The 17703-nt window shown below is 58.6% G+C and overlaps 2 protein-coding genes across 2 annotated transcripts in view; one reads left to right on the forward strand and one right to left on the reverse strand.

The window, feature by feature from the left end:
• The window catches only part of FYCO1 (FYVE and coiled-coil domain autophagy adaptor 1), a 74473-nt gene that overhangs the window by 14071 nt on the left and 42699 nt on the right, over positions 1-17703 (reverse strand). Inside the window, exon 15 of the mRNA XM_049640317.1 lies at positions 103-198. Within this exon, the coding sequence (XP_049496274.1) occupies positions 103-198 (96 nt within the window). The remainder of the gene's footprint in view (positions 1-102; positions 199-17703) is intronic.
• On the forward strand, positions 7941-13249 carry CXCR6 (C-X-C motif chemokine receptor 6). The gene is made up of 2 exons (XM_049640318.1): positions 7941-8035; positions 11067-13249. Exon 2 carries the CDS (start codon positions 11088-11090, stop codon positions 12111-12113), a length of 1026 nt encoding a protein of 341 aa, XP_049496275.1. The 5' UTR covers positions 7941-8035; positions 11067-11087; the 3' UTR covers positions 12114-13249.

Raw genomic sequence — 17703 nt, forward strand, 5'->3', positions numbered from 1 at the left:
TGGGGTGCCCCTGGCTCTGGCACTGGAGGCCAGGGCTCCCCCTGTGGTGCTCCTGCCCCCCATACCCCCTGGGAAGCCCCTGCTCGGGGCTCAGTCACTCACATCAATTCTCCAGACTTCAGCAAGCAGACCTCAGCATCCTGCCCCAACGGCATGTCTTCGGTGTCCTCAGGGGTTAGCGAGCTTGACACGGCGTCCCTGAAACGTCACACACGAGAACACAGCCATTTTAGCCATCGGCACCTGGGAGTCCCACAGCCTTGGAGTCACGTGGCCAAGCTCAGAATGCCTGGGGTCCTTCAGTCACAGAGGCCACGACAGGGGCTGTGGCAGGCTCTCCAGGTAGGGGCGAGGGGCTGGGGCCACGCGGGCAGGATGGGGAGAAGACCACGAGGCCTCAGTGGTTTCCCTGCCGGGGTTCTGGTGGGCATAGGGAGGGGCCGCCCGCAACACAAAGGACCACCGTCCGACCCCGCGCCAGCCAGCGGAGCAGTGGGCAGCACCGTGGATCCCGCCTGGGGACCCATGACAGCCAAGACTGCTCTGGCCCATCTTGGGGGCAACAAGGACAGACACCCAGGGAATGGTGCGGGCCAGGAGGGAGCCGAGGGGCACGGCCATGGGCAGAGAGTGGACCTAAGCCACGTCCACATCGCCTCTTTCCCTCACAGCCCACTATCGGCTGCACTGAGAGCCGGCGGAGGGTGCCAGCTGCCAACGAAGACACACCGTGCTTTCCGCACAGTGCCCTGTGGGACGCCGGGGCCAGAGGCGGAGGGCAGCACACGCCCTCTCGTAGAGTCCCCGCGTATTTACACAGTAAGTTCGAGGTTCTAGGAACCCTGCAGCAAAGTCATCTCCTGGATTTAAAGCTAGCGTTCCTGCATTTATTTGATCGTGGGACATTTGATTTTTTTTTTTTTAAGTTTTTTATGTGTATTTATTTTGCGAGAGAGTGAGCAAGCGCGGGGGAGGGGCAGAGAGCGAGAAACCCATGCAGGCTCTGCCCTGCCAGCACAGAGCCTGACTCGGGGCTTGAACTAACGAACTGTGAGATACGACCTGAGCCGAAACCAAGAGTCAGATGTTTAACCGACTGAGCTACCCAGGCGCCCTGATGGTCGGACATTTTAAGCCCTTCCTGAACCCCCTGCTCTGGGAGTGCAGACTGCAGGCCTCCTCCTCACTGACGGGGCCACAGAGGCACAGGCAGCTCCCGAGACGCGGGCCTGAGCCCCGCGCCCCGACTCTGGCTCCCTGCTCACCCTGCCAGGCCCCAGTGTCCGCTCAGCCAATGGCCGAGTGGGGCGTCAGACCCAACCAGCTTGAGTGCGCGGTTCTGCTTAGAGAGAACTTAGGTCCAGAAAAGAAGAGCCATTTGCCCCGTGGGCAGGTGTCAATAAGGAAGATCTCCCACCCGGCACAGCTTCTTCCCCAAATGTCACAATAACCCCCTTCTCAACTGCCCGGAGGGCTCTCCCCAGAGGTCTCTGGGGTGAGGTCAGTGCGCCCCAAACCGCCCCCCTCCCACCGCCAACAGGTACCCTCGGGTTCTCACCAGCCTGGCCCCCGGGGGACACTCACTCGACCTCTGAGGTCCTGAAGGAACTTGAGTGAACTCAGTCCTGCCCCATCCCACCCCACCCCACCCCGCCTACTGCTGAAGTGCCTGGAGAGGCCAGCCCAGGTCCATGGTGGGGTGGGCACCGCACAGGACACTGACTCGGGCACGGGCCGCGTCCCGCAAACGCTCTCCGTCTGAGGCAGACTCGCGCGCGCACACACACACACACACACACACACACACACACACTCACACACACAGCTGGAAGCATCCTGCTGGAAGAATGGGGGGGGGGGTCTCAGCATACACAGTGGCACGTGCAAGGTCAGTGGCTGGCAGCAAGCGTCCGGACCACGTGCTCAGACAGCCCTCCGTCCACCAGCTTCACACCCACCTGGGCACCAAGTTCATGGCTCCACCCGGAGCGCAGCTGTGATTTGTGCTGGAAAACCGGTGTGCCCGGCCGACGGCGCAGTCTGGGCGGCACGGTGGGCGGCCCTCAGCCATGCCTGGGGATCCTCGCGCTCAGCTGAGCTCAGGACCTGACCTGATACCGTCCCTGGGACACCAGGAATTCAAGAGAGCATAGCGGCTGAGGCCCAGAGCTTCCGCCTGGAGGCGGCAGCCACCACCTCTGCCTGCAGGGGATTCTCCGCCCGCCGCTGCTGACATTTCACTGCCAGGCGAGTCCCACGGCCAAGCCCACGACCACGACCACGGGCGCGGGACATTCATCCTTCCACAGGGAGAGGCACCGACACGGACAGGTCGTGATGCCAGATGTGCCCGTGGGGAGCGGCTGCAGATGGCCTACCTGAAGGTCCCCCTGAGCAGCCAGGGGCTCTCCGCGTGGGGGCAGAAAGGGGTGGTTTAGAGCAGACGACACCCAGCGGGTCTCCGCGAAGCCTGTCCCGGCTGTCACTCGTCTATGGGGCCGCGGCGTCGGCACACGTGGTGGTGCACCTGCACAGACGGCACGGTGTGCACAGTCTGGGGGATGCGACAGGCAGCTTCCCCGGGGGCAGATACACAGGCAGATGCAGCCTGCTCCCACCCGCGAGCCCTCCTTCCCACTCCTCCCTGCACCCTGTCTACCACGGCCCTGGTCACCCTGGGCCTTCCTTCTCTTCTCTGGGTCCTCTCTCTCCCTAGGCTGAGGGCCCTTTGGAAGTAGGCCCGGCGCACATGGGGTGGCCGCTGCTGTCTGCGGGAACCACACGGTGCGCTCGCCGCTCGCTAAGCGACAGATGTAGGGGTGCAAACTGCTCGCATGGAAATTCAGAAGAGGGCGGAGAAATGCTGACAAAGAGAAGAACCGAGGACAGGTCCCGGAGGGCTGGAGACCGGGTCACGCATGGTGTGGCAGATGCTGGGTTCGCAGGGCGCCCACTGCTGACTTACAAGGCCCCTCTGTCCGGGGGAGAGCCGGTGCTGCCCAGGGAGAGGCCTCTGGCCTCCCGGGAAGCCTCCGGCACGAGACGGAGCTTCAAGACGTCACGCCCACTCGCCACCGGGCTCAGCAGCCCCTCTGGCATTTAGCTCTGTCGGCTGCCGGAGGGTGAGACGGCTGTCAGGCACCGCCGCGAGTGGGTGGTGGCAGGGCCAGCACGGGGAGCTGCCTAGATAACCAGGCACCCACTAGCACCCAGCTGCCCGGCCGGGGCTGTCCGCACACAGTCCCCGTCGGTCGGCCGGCCGGCCGTAAGCGGCACAGCCCGTCTTCAGACACCCTGCCCTGCAGGGGCGGAGCGTAGCGAGCCCTGAGCAAGTGGGCACTCCAGAGGCAGGAGAGGCCGTGTGGCTCCGGGTGGGGTCGTCACTCCGAGGTGGTTCCAGCCTTGGCTTTATGGCTGTGACTCTGGTGCCCTTCCCTCCTCCGAGGTCTGTTGTCCCTTCTCCACGCGGGCGAAGTGGGTGGAACCAGATGGGCTCCAGGCGGCGCTGGCTTGAGGAGGCAAGGTGTTTCAAAGGACCCTCCACGGCCTTCTCCACTCTTGCCAGGGAAGGCACGGCGAGAACATGCCTGCTGCTACTGAGGGCAAGCCTGGTCCCTCGCTGTCCCAGTCTGACCTCCTCCCTGCCCGCCTCCTTCCGTTGCTCTGGCAGCCACTGGCTTCCAGATCCAGAATCACAGAAGGTCAGTCAGTGCAAGAGGGTGTTCAAGGGACTGACTATACAACCCCCACTTGACGCCCACGGACACGGGGCTCCTGAGGAGCAGAAAGGGCCCAAGGCCGCTCAGGCCATTTGCTTTCATCCTCGTCCAAAGTGCAGACACCGTGCGAGAGAAACAAGTAAGCAGGGATGGAATAAACTCCGACGTTGTAGTTGGTTCTCTTGGTTTTCCAGCATCAAGGATAAAAGATGTCCTAACCTGTCATTCCTCTTCCTCCAGCTCCCCATCTCCGACCACGACAAGCCCTGATGACCTGTGGGTACATGCTTCCCAGGGTAGGTCCCCAGCCCCTGCCGGCCCAGGCTGAGACCCTGCGTGAGGGAGCTGAGCAAGGCAGGCATGCGTGGGTGATGCCCTCTCGAGGGTAACGATTAGGGGCACAGAGGTTTCTTCTCAAGGGCTTTTCAAACTGTGGCTCACGACCCGTTTAGTGGGTCATGAATCAATTTAGTAAGTTATGACCAACGTTGGAAGAAAGTGAACGGAAAGTACCAATATGGGGCACCTGGGTGGCTCAGTCGGTTGAGCGTCTGACTTCAGCTCAAGTCGTGATCTCATGGTTCGTGGGTTCGAGCCCCGCCTCGGGCTCTGTGCTGACAGCTTGGAGCCTGGAACCTGCTTCGGATTCTGTGTCTCCCTCTCTATCTGCCCCTCCCCCACTCGTGCTCTCTGTCTCTGTCTCTTCCTCAAAAATAAACATTAAAAAAATTAAAAAAAAAAAGTACCAATGCAACAGTATACTGCACGTTGAAAGGGTTAGTTTAGTACTGTTTCACGAGGGTCTTGCTTTGCCTTTCTGTGCATGTACGCAACCCCTTGGGTGGTCCTGTAAAACGTGTCTCTTACTGTGGGATGCGGTAGAAAAGCGACTTTTCTAGATTAGGATTAAAACAAAATTTAAAATTAAATCAGAGGATTACAAACAAGCTTGAGAATGCCGGGGAACAAAAGCAAGGCCACTAGGGGGCACCCTAACTCCTACCAGAACAATTTCCTTCTGTTGCCACTGCGGTGTTTTTCTCAGAGACAAGTTCACTGCCCACGGGCCCTTCCTCCTCTCCTTGCTCTGGCCACAGGAGCCCACTGCTAGCTATGGTGACCGCTGACGACGTGTCACCCTCTCCCGCTGAGTTTCCATCCAGAGCCTGTGGTCGGGAGAGATGAACTTGGCTCGAGGCACGCACACCTGTCTGTCAACTTGTTCCACCCTCTGGGGCTGGTCACCTTGGCGTCCCTCGGGGGTCCTGCCCCGCCAGTCTATGCTCAATAAATGTCTAGATTGCGTGCCCTGGGTAAGCTGGTTTCTGTCCCAAATGTCCCCAACAGAGGACATGACCAAGGTTCTACTTTAGAACCAAGTTAAGAATAAAGGGGACCAGCGGACGGTGAGGAAATCCCTGGCAATGCAGTCCAGGGGTCCATGCCTGCTTGGGTGAGGGGTCACAGGTGAGGTCCCCCCGGCTTGGTTCTCTACAATAGTTTCTGCTCACAAACCAAAATGCCTGCCTTTTCATTTAATTACTGTATAATTTCAATCCTGCAAGCTGCCTGGGGAAGCAGGTCCTCTGGCTGTTGGGACGGGCTGAGGAAGGAAAGGGTGCCCGAAAAGCCCCCCGTGGCCTAAGTCTCTTGCTGACATCCTTCCTAGCCTCGCTAAGCAGCCCTTTTCACTGTGCCCGATTACCCAGGGTCCACAGTCCCCAGAACAGCTTCTATCTGTGGTCAGGAGACGGCTCTCTGCTTACGATGTGCTGCCCAATTCAGCCGCCACCAGCCTCAAGGGGCCATTTGAACTCAAACTCATCAAAAATTTTAAATCGCCAACAATTTGGCTCCTTGGTTGCAGTGGCCACACTTCAGGTGCCCCACGGCCACTGTGTGGGGGCAGCGTGGACGCGGGACACGTCCGTCCTCGCAGACAATGCTCGTGAACAGCACCGGCTTGCAGCACAGGGCTGAGCTGCGCGGGGAACCGCAGTGTGGGACCCGGGGGCATTTCCACATTTTACTATTCAAAGTAAATTCCCAGTAGTTTTCCTTTTAGTCAGTGGCTTCCTTTTTTACCCAAGTACCAAGCGATGAAGAACACTTGTTGGTATTTTGATTTCTAATTACTTAGTAACCGCGGTCTGACTGCAACACCCAAAGCCGCATGCCTAGCCTCAGAACCAAGAGCCAGGCATCACCGGGCACGCCGCTCCCAGCTCACTGCTTGGGCTATTTCTCTGAGGCTTCCGGTCCTAACTCATCCTCCACGGCCCCCGTCATCCGCCAGTGCTTTGCAGCTAGACTTCTGCCAGCAGCAGTGACCGCCTCACTCCGGGCTCCTGGGATGGACACTCACCCCGGGCTCTGGGTTGGGAACGTCAGGTGCCCGGGAAAAGCGAGCAGGTCGGCGCTGACTTCCAGGACAGATCCGCAGCAGGCGCGGCCGCTGCTTTCCGTCTGTTCTTCCCCCAGTTCTGCTTAGAAAACGTTTCAGTATTCCAGGGGGAAGTCTAGGACCTATGCCTGGGTGTCTGCCCGTAAGAATGCTTAGAGCTTGGTTTCAGAGAAAAGTAAGGTCTTCAAAACAAAGAGCACTCCAAATCGGCAGACAAGAAGTTGCAAGCGGGCGTTTTGTAAAGTGGTTGAAATAAGGTTCTGTGCCGCCCCCCCACCCCGCCCCGACTCCGACGCTGTGAGCGGCTCCCTCCTCCAGCTCAGTTGCACGTCTTTCGCTGGAGAGCTTTCCCCTAGTGAAGGGTGACGACGTGCCCTCTCAAATACCTGCCCCCCCCCCGCAAGCGTGCGCACGGTGGTGGGGGGCACCGGGGTGAGCCCCGTCTCTTCCCACGGGGTGCAGACGCTTGCACGTCCGAGACAGCAGGGCATGGCCGCGTTGAGGGTGCTTGACAAGGCTCAGACTGTTCTCTGTTCTGTGGACTGGTCCCAAACGACACAGCTGGCCTGTCCCCGGGGAAAAAAGCTCCTCTCTCCGAGCTCCGAAGGTTCCAAGCTGAAAGGCTGGCTCACTCTTAAGGGATGTCTGTCGTAAAAGTCCTCTTTCAGAGGAGGGGTGCTTTGGCCCCGCTCGCCTGCGGTGTTTGGTTCAGCTCGTTCACCGTCCACTGGCCCGTGTCCCCCCACCGTCCGCCCAGAGGCAGACACCCCGCATAGCCTCCCGGCTCCTGCCCTCAGGGGAACATCTCGTTCGTGTGTACCAGTGTGGCGGGAGCGTTTGAACTAGTTCGTTCAAAAGGCCTTGAACATCCACTAGCGGTCTCCCAAGCCTCTGCTGAGACCCCCCGGGATAGCTCCACGCTCACACGGACCCTCGTGACCTGGCGGCTCCGGGGGACAGGAGTGTCACAGGCAAGCGAGCTCCTCTCTCGACCCTTCTGCTTACTCATCTGTGAAGGACGAGGGCTGGACGGCTAGGTGAGAAGCACCCAGAGCGGAGCCTGGCTCCTAGTGGAGCTGAGTGTTAGTCCCTAGGTCCTAGGCCGTGCCTGGCCCCTGCTCCCAGTGCCTGACACCCTGCCCTTAGGAAGAGCCACAGGAGCCCGTGTGACCAGCAGACGTGCACCGGCCACGGTGGGGACCGGGCTGAACACGGTGCAGGGTCGGGGGGGGGGGGGGGGCCTGGTGGCTCAGCGCGAGTCTGCTGCTGGGAAAGCAGAAATGGAGTCCACACCTCCAGAGACCTGGGTTTGTATCCTGGAAGCGCCAGTTTTTAGCTGTGTACACGCAGGGCTGTTATTTTGGCTGGGGTCCTCAGTGTTTCCATCTATAAAATGGGGATAACACTGACTTTGCAGGGCTGCTGTTTTTTGGAGTGGGGGTCAGTGGCTATCAAGCATATCCAGAACCCAGGCCACAGCATGCACTTTGCGGTGGTCCAGACCCCAACGGTTCCAGAGGGACAGGACTAGCGAGTGAAGTAATCTTACGGTACAAATGCCACCATCGTCAGTGGGCTGCCTGGGCCAGACCTACTTACTGCTCCCCTTCGGTTTATAAACAGAAGCCCTCTCAGGTCCTGACAGACGACTGCGTCCACAGCCAGGCGGCAGGGAGGGTAGCGCTTCGGAGCCACTGCTCCCTATCTCTGATCTCCCAAATTACGCGCGTGCAGGCGGGTCATGTGGATTCTGATGTACGAGGCAGGGGTAGGGCCGGGTCTCTTATGATCACCAACCAAGGGCTCTCAGAAGATATTCAACGGAAACACGGACCACATCACAGACAGGTAGAGGCAGACCTTGTGCCGTGAACGCTCATCTCTGCAACACGTCGACAGCGCCTCTCCACTGGTGAGTCATCCGTCTTCTTTAGAGTTAAAAGGCAGGTGCTAACCCCGGCTTGCTGGGGTCCTCTGATCCCTGCCCGTGGTGCAGTACCGTGTAAATGCCCGGACTTTAGAGCCCGACGGCTCTCGGTCTGAATTCTGCCTTTGCCCCACGACTAGAGAATTGTGGAGATGACTTAGCGTGGTTCGGGGCACACAGTCCGTGCTCGTAAGCTGACGGCACTGGGGGTGCCCTCCCCGGGAGACCAGGACAGGCTGGCCACTGTCCACATCTGTTCACAGAATAATCTCTCCGTCTCCATTTTCATTTCTTCTTCATTATATAATTTGCAACACTGGCTGCTCTCTCAGGCGGCTGTCTAGTTTCTTTTCTCAAGGTAAGTCAATATACCACTGCAGAGACTTCAGAGAAGGCGAGACTTAGGGGGAAGGGAAAGAAGTCAGCCCCGACTCCACAGCCAGACGCAAGCTGCTGATCAATTCTGGGCTTTTTTTTTTTTTTTTTTTTTTTACTGTTTTAGAACATATAGTCAAAACTGGGGTGCCTGGCTGGTTGAGTCGTGGAGCGTGCGACTCTCCATCTCGGGGTTGTGAGTTCAAGCCCCACGTTGGATGTGGAGCCTCCTTAAGATATATGCACATCTGAGGAAAAGGTCTGTGGCTTTTAGGAGATTCTCAAAGGGGTTTATGATCAAAGAAGTTCAGAATCACGACCAATTTTACATCCTTTTGGACACCCATTCATTGGAATACTTAACAGCCAATGCTAATTGTGCAGACTTACTCTGTTGTGAGAAATTTAAGCATACTGCTTTCTCCCGACTCACCAAAAGCATTTCCTAAACCTAAACATAGTTTGCGCTATATTCTATTTTCTGTCTGGATTGTAACTTGCTGATTTGTTTCGTATCAGACATTTACACTGCTTCCAAAGCTGAATACTGTGTTACTTGAAAAAAAAAAAAAAGTTGCATAGATCAACACAGGGCTTTGGCTACTCAAGACAAAGAAATGAATGATCTTAACCTTTCTGGAAGGGAAACTCATTCTCAGTTACTCAATCTGCACAGAGCTGGGCGGTTCCAGCCCGTCGGCACAGCACCCAAGTTTGCCAATTATCACAAGCGAGTTTGCACGGGCCCTTTGAGGAAACGTGTAACGCCAGCGCCAGGAGGATTTTCTTGTAAAAAGGCAAGAGGGAGGCAGGCAATCATGGAGATGTGATGTTACTCTTAAGGAGAGCAGAGCCGCCTGTGCACGTGCTAAGGGCTGAAAAAGATGTTTCTGTCCCCGCGTGAGGCAGGAACACACACACATCATCTGACCTACTTAACCCAGGAGTCCGAACGGCTGGCGGGGTGGCGTTATTACGGCTCGTCTCTCACCCTTACTGATCTCACATCTTGTGGTTGAGGGGCAGGGGCTTTTCACGGAGGCGTCTTACCCCAAGGCGAGCTTCCTCCTTGCAGAGAAAGGGCACTCTGTTCCCAGGAGGACCGGCAGGGCTGATACCGTCTCCAGTCAGGACAAGGAGTCCTCAAGTCGATCAGAAAGGAAGACGTGATCTCTCCTTGTACATGCCCTTGTCTGGCTGGCTGACATTCTGCCTTTGCTACACCAAATGCCTATTCTTCTCAAAACGCCTTCTTGAGGTGCTAGCGAGGTATGGCCCTGGGTCACCGGAAATGAGCCGCTGCGTGCCGGCTCTCTGCAGGTCAGTGACCTGGCACCCCAGGGCCGGTGCTGCCGTAGCTGCCTTTGCTCTCATGCCCGAGTACATCACCCTCGCGTCCCGTCCCTGCTCCTCGTCAGGGTCACAGGGCAGAGGGAAGTGACGGCCCTGAAAGGCCGGGGGCCCCGGGCAAGAAAGGCGGCTGTGGTGGCTGCTTCCTGCCTCACTGCAAGGCTGGCCCCCCGCTGGCGGGCCTTCCATTTGTTCAAGGAGACCCCTTGGGCATAAACTGCTAGTCTCGAAAGCTAAGTGATGTTCCCTTCTGGGGAGATGCTCCGTTTAAGAGGGTCCTGGGGATCAAGAAGTCTTCAGGAAACCAGGCTCCGGTGGAGGAGGGTCGTGTGACGGGCGGTGAGGGGCCGGCTGGGCTGGGGCTGGGCTGGGAGGGCAGCTGCCCGCTTCCCCGGCCGTGACCAGCTCAGCCACAGTGCTGGGCAGCTGGGGCTTCCCATGCCTGTCTCCCCACCTCCTAAATCTAGGCAGCTAAGGGCAAGAAAAGACAGAACGGACCGTCTACCCTGGTGGGAGAGGGTCAGCCCGCGAGCCCCTGTTGGTCTGCAGAAGTCTCCTCAATGGTGGAGCCCCCGGGGAGGGGGGCTACTTGGCTTAGCTTCCGCAGTTAGCAGCTCAGGGCTCTCATTCAACAGAAAATGAGGCACAGGATGGGCGGACGAAGGCAGGCCTGACCATGAGAGAGCAGTTCTTGGGGCGCCTGGGGTGGCTCAGTCGGTTAAGCTTCTGACTTCGGCTCAGGTCACGATCTCGCGGTTTATGAGTTCAAGCCCCGCGTCGGGCTCTGTGCTGACATCTCGGAGCCCGCAGCCTGCTTCAGATTCTGTGTCTCCCTCTCTCTCTCTCTGCCCCTCCCCAGCTGGTGCGCGTGCGCTCTCTCTCAAAAATAAAGATTAAATGAAAAAAGGTTAAAAAAAAAAAAAAAAAAAAAAGCAGTTCTACCCTTTCAGGAGGGCAATGCCCACACTCCACCACATGGTGACCTTTGGCTTCAAGGCCAGCTGGCACAGGATTTTATGGACTGTGCATGGGGGTCAGTTATGTGTTGTCTGTGAGGCGGGTGACAGCCTTAGAATCTTAGGGCCAATTCAGGGTCCCTCATCCCGCCCAGGCAATCGCCCCTCAGCTCTGGCTGTCTCCAGGGTACTGGAATGTGCTGCCACTGACCGGAACTCAGGTGGGTGGGTTCAGGAGATGACTACGCGCCCCCTAAAAGTGGGGCAACAGGACTGTGGGAGGACAGGAGGTGTCCCCCTCGGCCCTGACTGGAGTTCCCGTGTCTGCCTCCCAGGTGTTCATCAGAACGCACGCCATGGCTGAGTATGACTACGTGGACCCCGGCTTCTTCAACACCTCCAGCGACGGCAGCCGGGGGCACGAACGCTTCTTGGAGTTCCGCAAGGTCTTTCTGCCCTGCATGTACCTGGGGGTGTTCATCTGTGGCCTGGCGGGGAACGCGCTGGTGCTGGTCATCTACGTCTTCTACCAGAAGCTGAAGAGCCTGACGGACGTGTTCCTGGTGAACCTGCCCTTGGCCGACCTGGTGTTCGTCTGCACCCTGCCCTTCTGGGCCTACGCGAGCATCCACGAGTGGGTCTTCGGCGACGTCCTGTGCAAGACCCTGCTGGGCATCTACACCTTGAACTTCTACACATCCATGCTCATCCTCGCCTGCGTCACCATTGACCGCTTCGTCGCGGTGGCTCGGGCCACCAAGGCCTACAACCAGCAGGCGAGGCGGATGGCCTGGGGCAAGGCCATCTGTCTGTTCATCTGGGGGGCCTCCCTGCTGCTTTCGCTGCCGCAGATAATCTACGGCCACGTCCTCTATCTCGACAAGCTCGTCTGTGGTTATCACGACGAGGAGATTTCCACTGTGGTTCTCGCCACCCAGATGACACTGGGGTTCTTCCTGCCCCTGGTCGCCATGATCGTCTGCTACTCGGTCATAATCAAGACTCTGCTTCGCGCCCGAGGCTTCAAGAAGCACAAGTCTCTGAAGGTCATCTTCCTGGTGGTGGCCGCGTTCCTGCTGACCCAGACGCCCTTCAACCTCGTGAAGCTAATCCGCAGCACGAACTGGGAGCACTACACCATGACCAGCTTCCACTATGCCATCATCGTGACGGAGGCCATCGCCTACCTGCGGGCCTGCCTTAACCCCGTGCTCTATGCCTTTGTTGGCTTGAAGTTTCGGAGGAACTTCTGGAAACTCGTGAAAGACCTCGGCTGCCTCCCTTACCTGGGGGTCTCAGGTCAATGGAAGTCTTCCGACGATGCCTCCAAGACCTGTTCTGCCTCGCATCACGTGGAGGCCACCAGCATGTTCCAGCTGTAGGCCTCGGCCGGGCTTGGAGAGCCGCTCAGGAGCTTATAGGAGCATGGCTGTGCGCTCTGGACGCGACGAGGAAGGCTTTGTTTAGGACTTACGCATTCTCACGGAGAAGGCATGCGGCAGCCGGTGTGGGAGCCTGCTTCTCGGGCATGAACGCAATCTGCTCTCTTCTCAAACCCTCAGGCCTAAAGCTCAGGGTTGGGGGAAGGGCTCTAAAACCCGGAAGGGCTTTCCTTCCTCCATCCCCAAGAATGCTGGCTCCGAGGGAATGAAGTGCGACCCTTAAGACCTTAGGCCCTCCTCCGTGGGGGCTGGGACCGGATGCTGAAGGGGGAGCATGGCCACAAAACTGCTGAGGGCAGGTGACACTCCAGGCTCTCCGGTACAGAAGGTTCTTCTGGCCACTGGGAAGCGGGGAGACGAGAGCAGCCATGAAAACGAGGGCTCGTCCATCTGGCTCAGACCTCAATCGCCAGGTACCTGACAGAAATGAGATCAGGTTCTGCCTCACCTTCGGGTTTCGCCTTTATATAGAGAGATGATTATGTTCTCTTCGATTAATCTCGGAAGGAGGAACACCAGGGGACATGAACGGGCCCAAACGAATTACTCAGCTGAGGTCCCAGCGGTCCACAGGATGCTAGGAGAACGTGCAAAGCAGAGTTTACGACCATCATGGATCTAAGCAGCAGTTCTGAATCGGATTCTTGGGTGGGTTTGCTCATTTGAAAACTAAGCTGTCCAACGCCCGACATGCTCACATGCAGATAAATCATGTATCAGTGTATGTAGGATACAAACACATGCATATCAAATGGCATATGTCTTTCGTGGCTGCAAAATAAAACCCTTTTAAAGTCTCCAAGCTATGTTTATCCCCAGGCACGTTTTACTTTACCGTATGCTTGGCACATACTGGAGGTGATTACTTGTGGGCTCAGAGCATTGGGAAAGCAGTTAAAATTGTGAACTTTGAGGGCGCGGCCCGATCAAGGAAATGGAACACACCAGTGATAATGCTTTCACCGTGGCTTTCAACCTCCTGCCCAAAATGTGAGGTACACTCGTGTCACCTCTGTAACATGGTCACACGATGAAGCAGTTCTAAATGGCAGACGCTTGTGTGTGGTTTTTAGATTAGATCCTTGTAGCCATCTGCTCTATCGGCTTAAAGTTGCCTTTCTGGCTCATGCTTCGCAAAACCACTCACCAAACTGGAGAGGACCAATCACCTACGGTGAGAGAGCGAGCGAGCGAGCGAGCGCACAGGCAGGGCGGTGGGTCCGACCCCGCTGAGCGGTGCGGCTACGGGGCTGGCGTGGAGCCCTAGCTCCGGTGCTCACTGGTGAGCATGATCAGCTGGCAATCTCTCAGCCTCTTTTGTTTTGGTGAGACATGGGCCATAACAGCCCCCGCCTCTGGGGGCTGGGGGGGACTTGGGACAGTGCATACAGAACCGTTAGCACAGGGGGCACTCGGGGGTGGGAGGGCCCCAAAGACGGCAGTGACAGCTCAAGACCTAGTGACACACGGAGGCCGCAGGTCTGTCCCGTGCAGGTTGGCAGGGCGCGGGAAGGGCGCCTGGCATGTCGCACGTACCCTGGTCCAGCTGTGCACAGGCCGGGCCTCGCAGGCCCACGTGACCCCCGTACCGTCTCACACTCGTGCCTAAATGCACCCTGGAGGACGGCAGCCTCACGGGACACAGGCCCTGTGGACTGAGCGCTTCCTTGCACGGCAAACTCTGCCCTTTCTATGGTGACAAGCCTGACTTTTATCTTTAAATTGGCTTCAAATACAAAAAAAAAAAAAAAAAAAAAGCAGCAGGAAAAAAAACAAAAAGTACAAACTGGCTTCAAAGCGGGGAGTTTCACATGCCCCCCTCCTTTGTGCGTTCATCTCAAGGGTTAGCACTTCTGATGGAGGGGCCCCCGGCCCCTCACTTCCCCAGAACGAGAGACGGAGGCCCTGCCTGGAAAGGAGGACGTGAAGAAGCCGTAACCGGGGGCCCCGCAGCCGTGCGGCGTGACGGGCAGAGTAGGGCTCCGGCCCTGTGCGTCCCGGGATGAGGTGCTCGGCCTCCTAGGGCCCAGTTCACCATCCGCACCATCGGCTGAGGGCGGCCCTCCCTCCAGGAGAGCCCGTGAGGCCCAGACGGCGCACCGTGGGGGCCAAGCTGGGGGCTGCCTGGCCGAGGCAACGGGGCCGCTGGGCTCTCCCCAACCAGGTGCCTGCTGGGCTGAGGCAAACCAGACCAGGCACCCGTCGGGCCGCGCCCCGCCCCAGGCCTGGGTTATATGCCCTCTCTCCAGGCTCCCCGCAAAAAGGCTGCGTGCGTCCTTCTAAGGCTTAGGAAAACCCAGGAATGGCACAGCAGCAGAATCTTCCTTTACCTTCTGTGTGTTCTCACTCACTGGCCCTATACTCCTCTGGACTCTCATCTGCTACGCCTGAGAGTCGGGACTCTTCCCAGCCCTCCCCTGGGTACAGAGCAGTGCTGGCAACAGAGGCCGGCACAGCCCGCGTCGGGAGCGGAGGCCTTTGGCGACGTGACTTCGTTCTGTCCACACAACAGCCCCACGGGGAGCAAGTTCCCGGCCTCGGTCCTGCTCTGCTCCTCCCCTGACTGCTCACACGCAGCAGCACGCGATGGGGCGCAGGTGGGAGTGGGGGCTGTAGAAGGGTGGGCCAGGCTGCCTCGAGCGCGGCCTCGGGGTCCGCGGGCAAGCTACTCCCTCGCCAGGTCCCCGACACTTCAGGGCCGTTAGCGGTCCCGCGTGGCCGCACAGACGGGTGGTGAACATGGGGTGACCCCGATTCCAGGGGCCGTCCGGGAGCCAGAAGCCCAGGTGATCTCAGTGAGCATTCCGGACGGAGGGATTGGTGCTGCGGGAGAGAACGGCTGAAGCCTCCCCTGCTGGCGGGGTCCAGGAGTGGAGGGAGTGGTCGCTCTGACCTCCTCCCCCAAGGGGCCCCCCAGGCGGTGCCTCTTTCATGCGCCCGGTCCTCCACGGTCCGTGGGGACTCCCAACACCGAGCCGCACGAGGCCTGGCGTGCTCGTCCCCATGCTTCAGGTGAGTAAACTAGTTCAGAGAGATTAAGACCCGCCAAAGCTCACCCGGCACAGCCAGGGCTAGGACTCCGGTGAACAGCCTCTTTCTCTGCCCCCAAGTGTTGGCCAACAGAGGTTTCCTGCAGCGGATGCGCTCAAGGTACCGGCCAGCTCCGTCCTCCTCACGAAGGGGGAGAACGCTGGGCTAACCCGAGCACAAGGTGGCCTTTTGCCTTCACGGTCACTACCGTATCCTATTCTCGTTTTGTGTCTGAGATACAGGCGTCCCATCTCCCGGCCAGTGATCAACCGACCCCAGCCCCCCAGCAAAGCACTCTGACCGGGAAGTACCAGTTAGTTACAAAGCAATTACTGGCAAAGGTGCCCCGAGGGTCAGGGACAGTCTCGACGACTTTAGCTCAGTGTCACTGGGCACTGGGAGAGGTTTTTCCTTGGAGAAATACTGGGGTACCAGGCGCAAGCAGGAGACGGGCCCGGCTCAGCGCCTGGCATCACAACGCACGCGGGACATCACAGAAACGAGGCGCCTCCACGGGAGGCCTCCCAGGTGCCAGGCACCAGGCTCGGCGCTTTACACGCACCCTTCTCATCGAATCTTCCTGCCGGTCCCAGAGGGGGACGGTCCCCATCTCTCCTAGGGGAGGGCACTGAGTTCGGGAGGCTGCGGTACCCCAGCCCACGGAACCTGGAGGTGGCAGCTTACGCTCCGACCAGGTGTCGGATTCTGGAGATCAAGCTCTTCACGGCCGTATGGCCTGTTCGTCTCGTGACCAGAAGGGGAGGCCAGGCCGGGATGGAGGCAGAGCGGAGGCCGAGAGACCCAAGGCCCAGCCCTGTGACGGGCTGATGAGAGCTTTCTCTCCATCTCCGCCTGCCCCCTCGGTGCCGAGCACAGAAGGACACCTGGTCCCTGGAGAAGGCCGAGGGGGAGCTCGGCTGAGCGTGGGGAGCGGGTGCGGATAGGCTTGTCTGGAGGGCTCTGAAGAACGCCATCTTTTCTCCCCAGGGAAGGGGTTGTGCTTCTGTTTCTCATCAGTGGGGGCCAGTGGGAGGCTGCTCAGGGGTGTGGGGACCTCTGCCTGTCCCCTCACTGCCAGGAAGGGCGAGGCAGACAACTTCATTGCCCGCAGAATGTGTATACGTTGCAGGGCGGGAGGCAGAGCACAGGCTTCTGATGTGTACATGGGGAAGTGGGGCCCTGAGAAGAGAAATGAACTCTTTGGAATGAACCTCAAGCCTGTGGACGGAGGGAGGGGTTCTGGGCTCAAAGCCTAGTGCTGACACTTACAACCCCGTGCCCTGGAGCGGCTTATCTGGCCTCCCGAGGCTTCAGCAGCTTTACCTGTAAAATGAGGACCGTAATCCCTAAGCCTCAGAGGGCTGGGCAGGGACCGAGCGAGGCCACGCACAGAGGCGGCCGGCACAGGAAGGTGCCCGGCAGAGTGGCTTTCGACAACATGGCTTCCAAGCAGCCTTCTTTCCTCTGTGGATTTGGACACACCCGGTGTTCAATCCCTTCCGGAACACTTCTTACTTTGGACTTGCTGATTTCTTTCTCGAAGTGTTCCATCAGGGAGGCTTACGCAAATCCAGGCTTACCGCCTGCACTTTCTCGGGGTCCTGGCGTTTCTGATCGGTCTTAGGAAGAAAAAGAACGTACGACAAAGCTACCAGAGACACTTGGGTCTTCTCTGATGCACAGAGATGGCGTGTGAGGGTGCAGGCCCTTAGCTGAGTAGCAGAGGCCGCAGGGACCGCAGGCTCCCGACTGCCAGGCCCAGATCCACCCTAGGGGCCGCAGGCCAGCGCACTGGTGGTTTCCTTTCCCTGGGACACTTCCCGATTTCCCGGGACCGAAACACAGGTATTTGTCAGCGGTCAGAGTGCCTTCTGTTTCTGTTCTTACTGGCAAAGGGGAAGGTGAGGGGCGAGGGAAAGAGGGAGCTGCAGGGGGTCACTCTCTCCTGCAGGCGACAGCCAAAGGCCGTCCTCCCAGGTCTGGAGGCCCCAGTCCTGCTCACCTCACCACCTACCCACCTGGCGGGGAGTACAGTTGCCAGGTGATGGCGGCTCCGTGGCTCAGTGCCCTTGGGAGAACACTGCAGGCTATGGGGTCAGGGGCACTTCAGGAGGCGGGGGTTCCAGGAAGGGAAAGGCAAGGCCCAAAACCGCGGAAGCAGCACTGCACAGGGGCTGATGGGCTGGGTGATCCTGTGGGCTCTCTCCATGAGGCTACAACACGAGCGTTTGGTCACCCTCTAGTCAGAGAACAGGGGAGTGCGGAGGGATACACGTAAGCCTAAAATTTCTTGCACTGAGTGCTCCGTGAGGATTCAATACATCTCCTGCACGGCAGAAATCCTGGCTGATTAATCCTAGCCCTCCTCTGAGTCCTGGGCAGGAAGAGAGGGGCAGAGATGTGAATGTGGGTATTGGCCAGGTGCACCACGAAACTCCCTAACTGGAGGGAAAGTGGGTCGAGAAATGCCTGGACCCAGGGGGGGCCATGTAAATTCTTT

The sequence above is a fragment of the Panthera uncia genome, chromosome A2 (genome assembly GCF_023721935.1).
Source record: "Panthera uncia isolate 11264 chromosome A2, Puncia_PCG_1.0, whole genome shotgun sequence".
Lineage (NCBI taxonomy): Eukaryota > Metazoa > Chordata > Mammalia > Carnivora > Felidae > Panthera > Panthera uncia.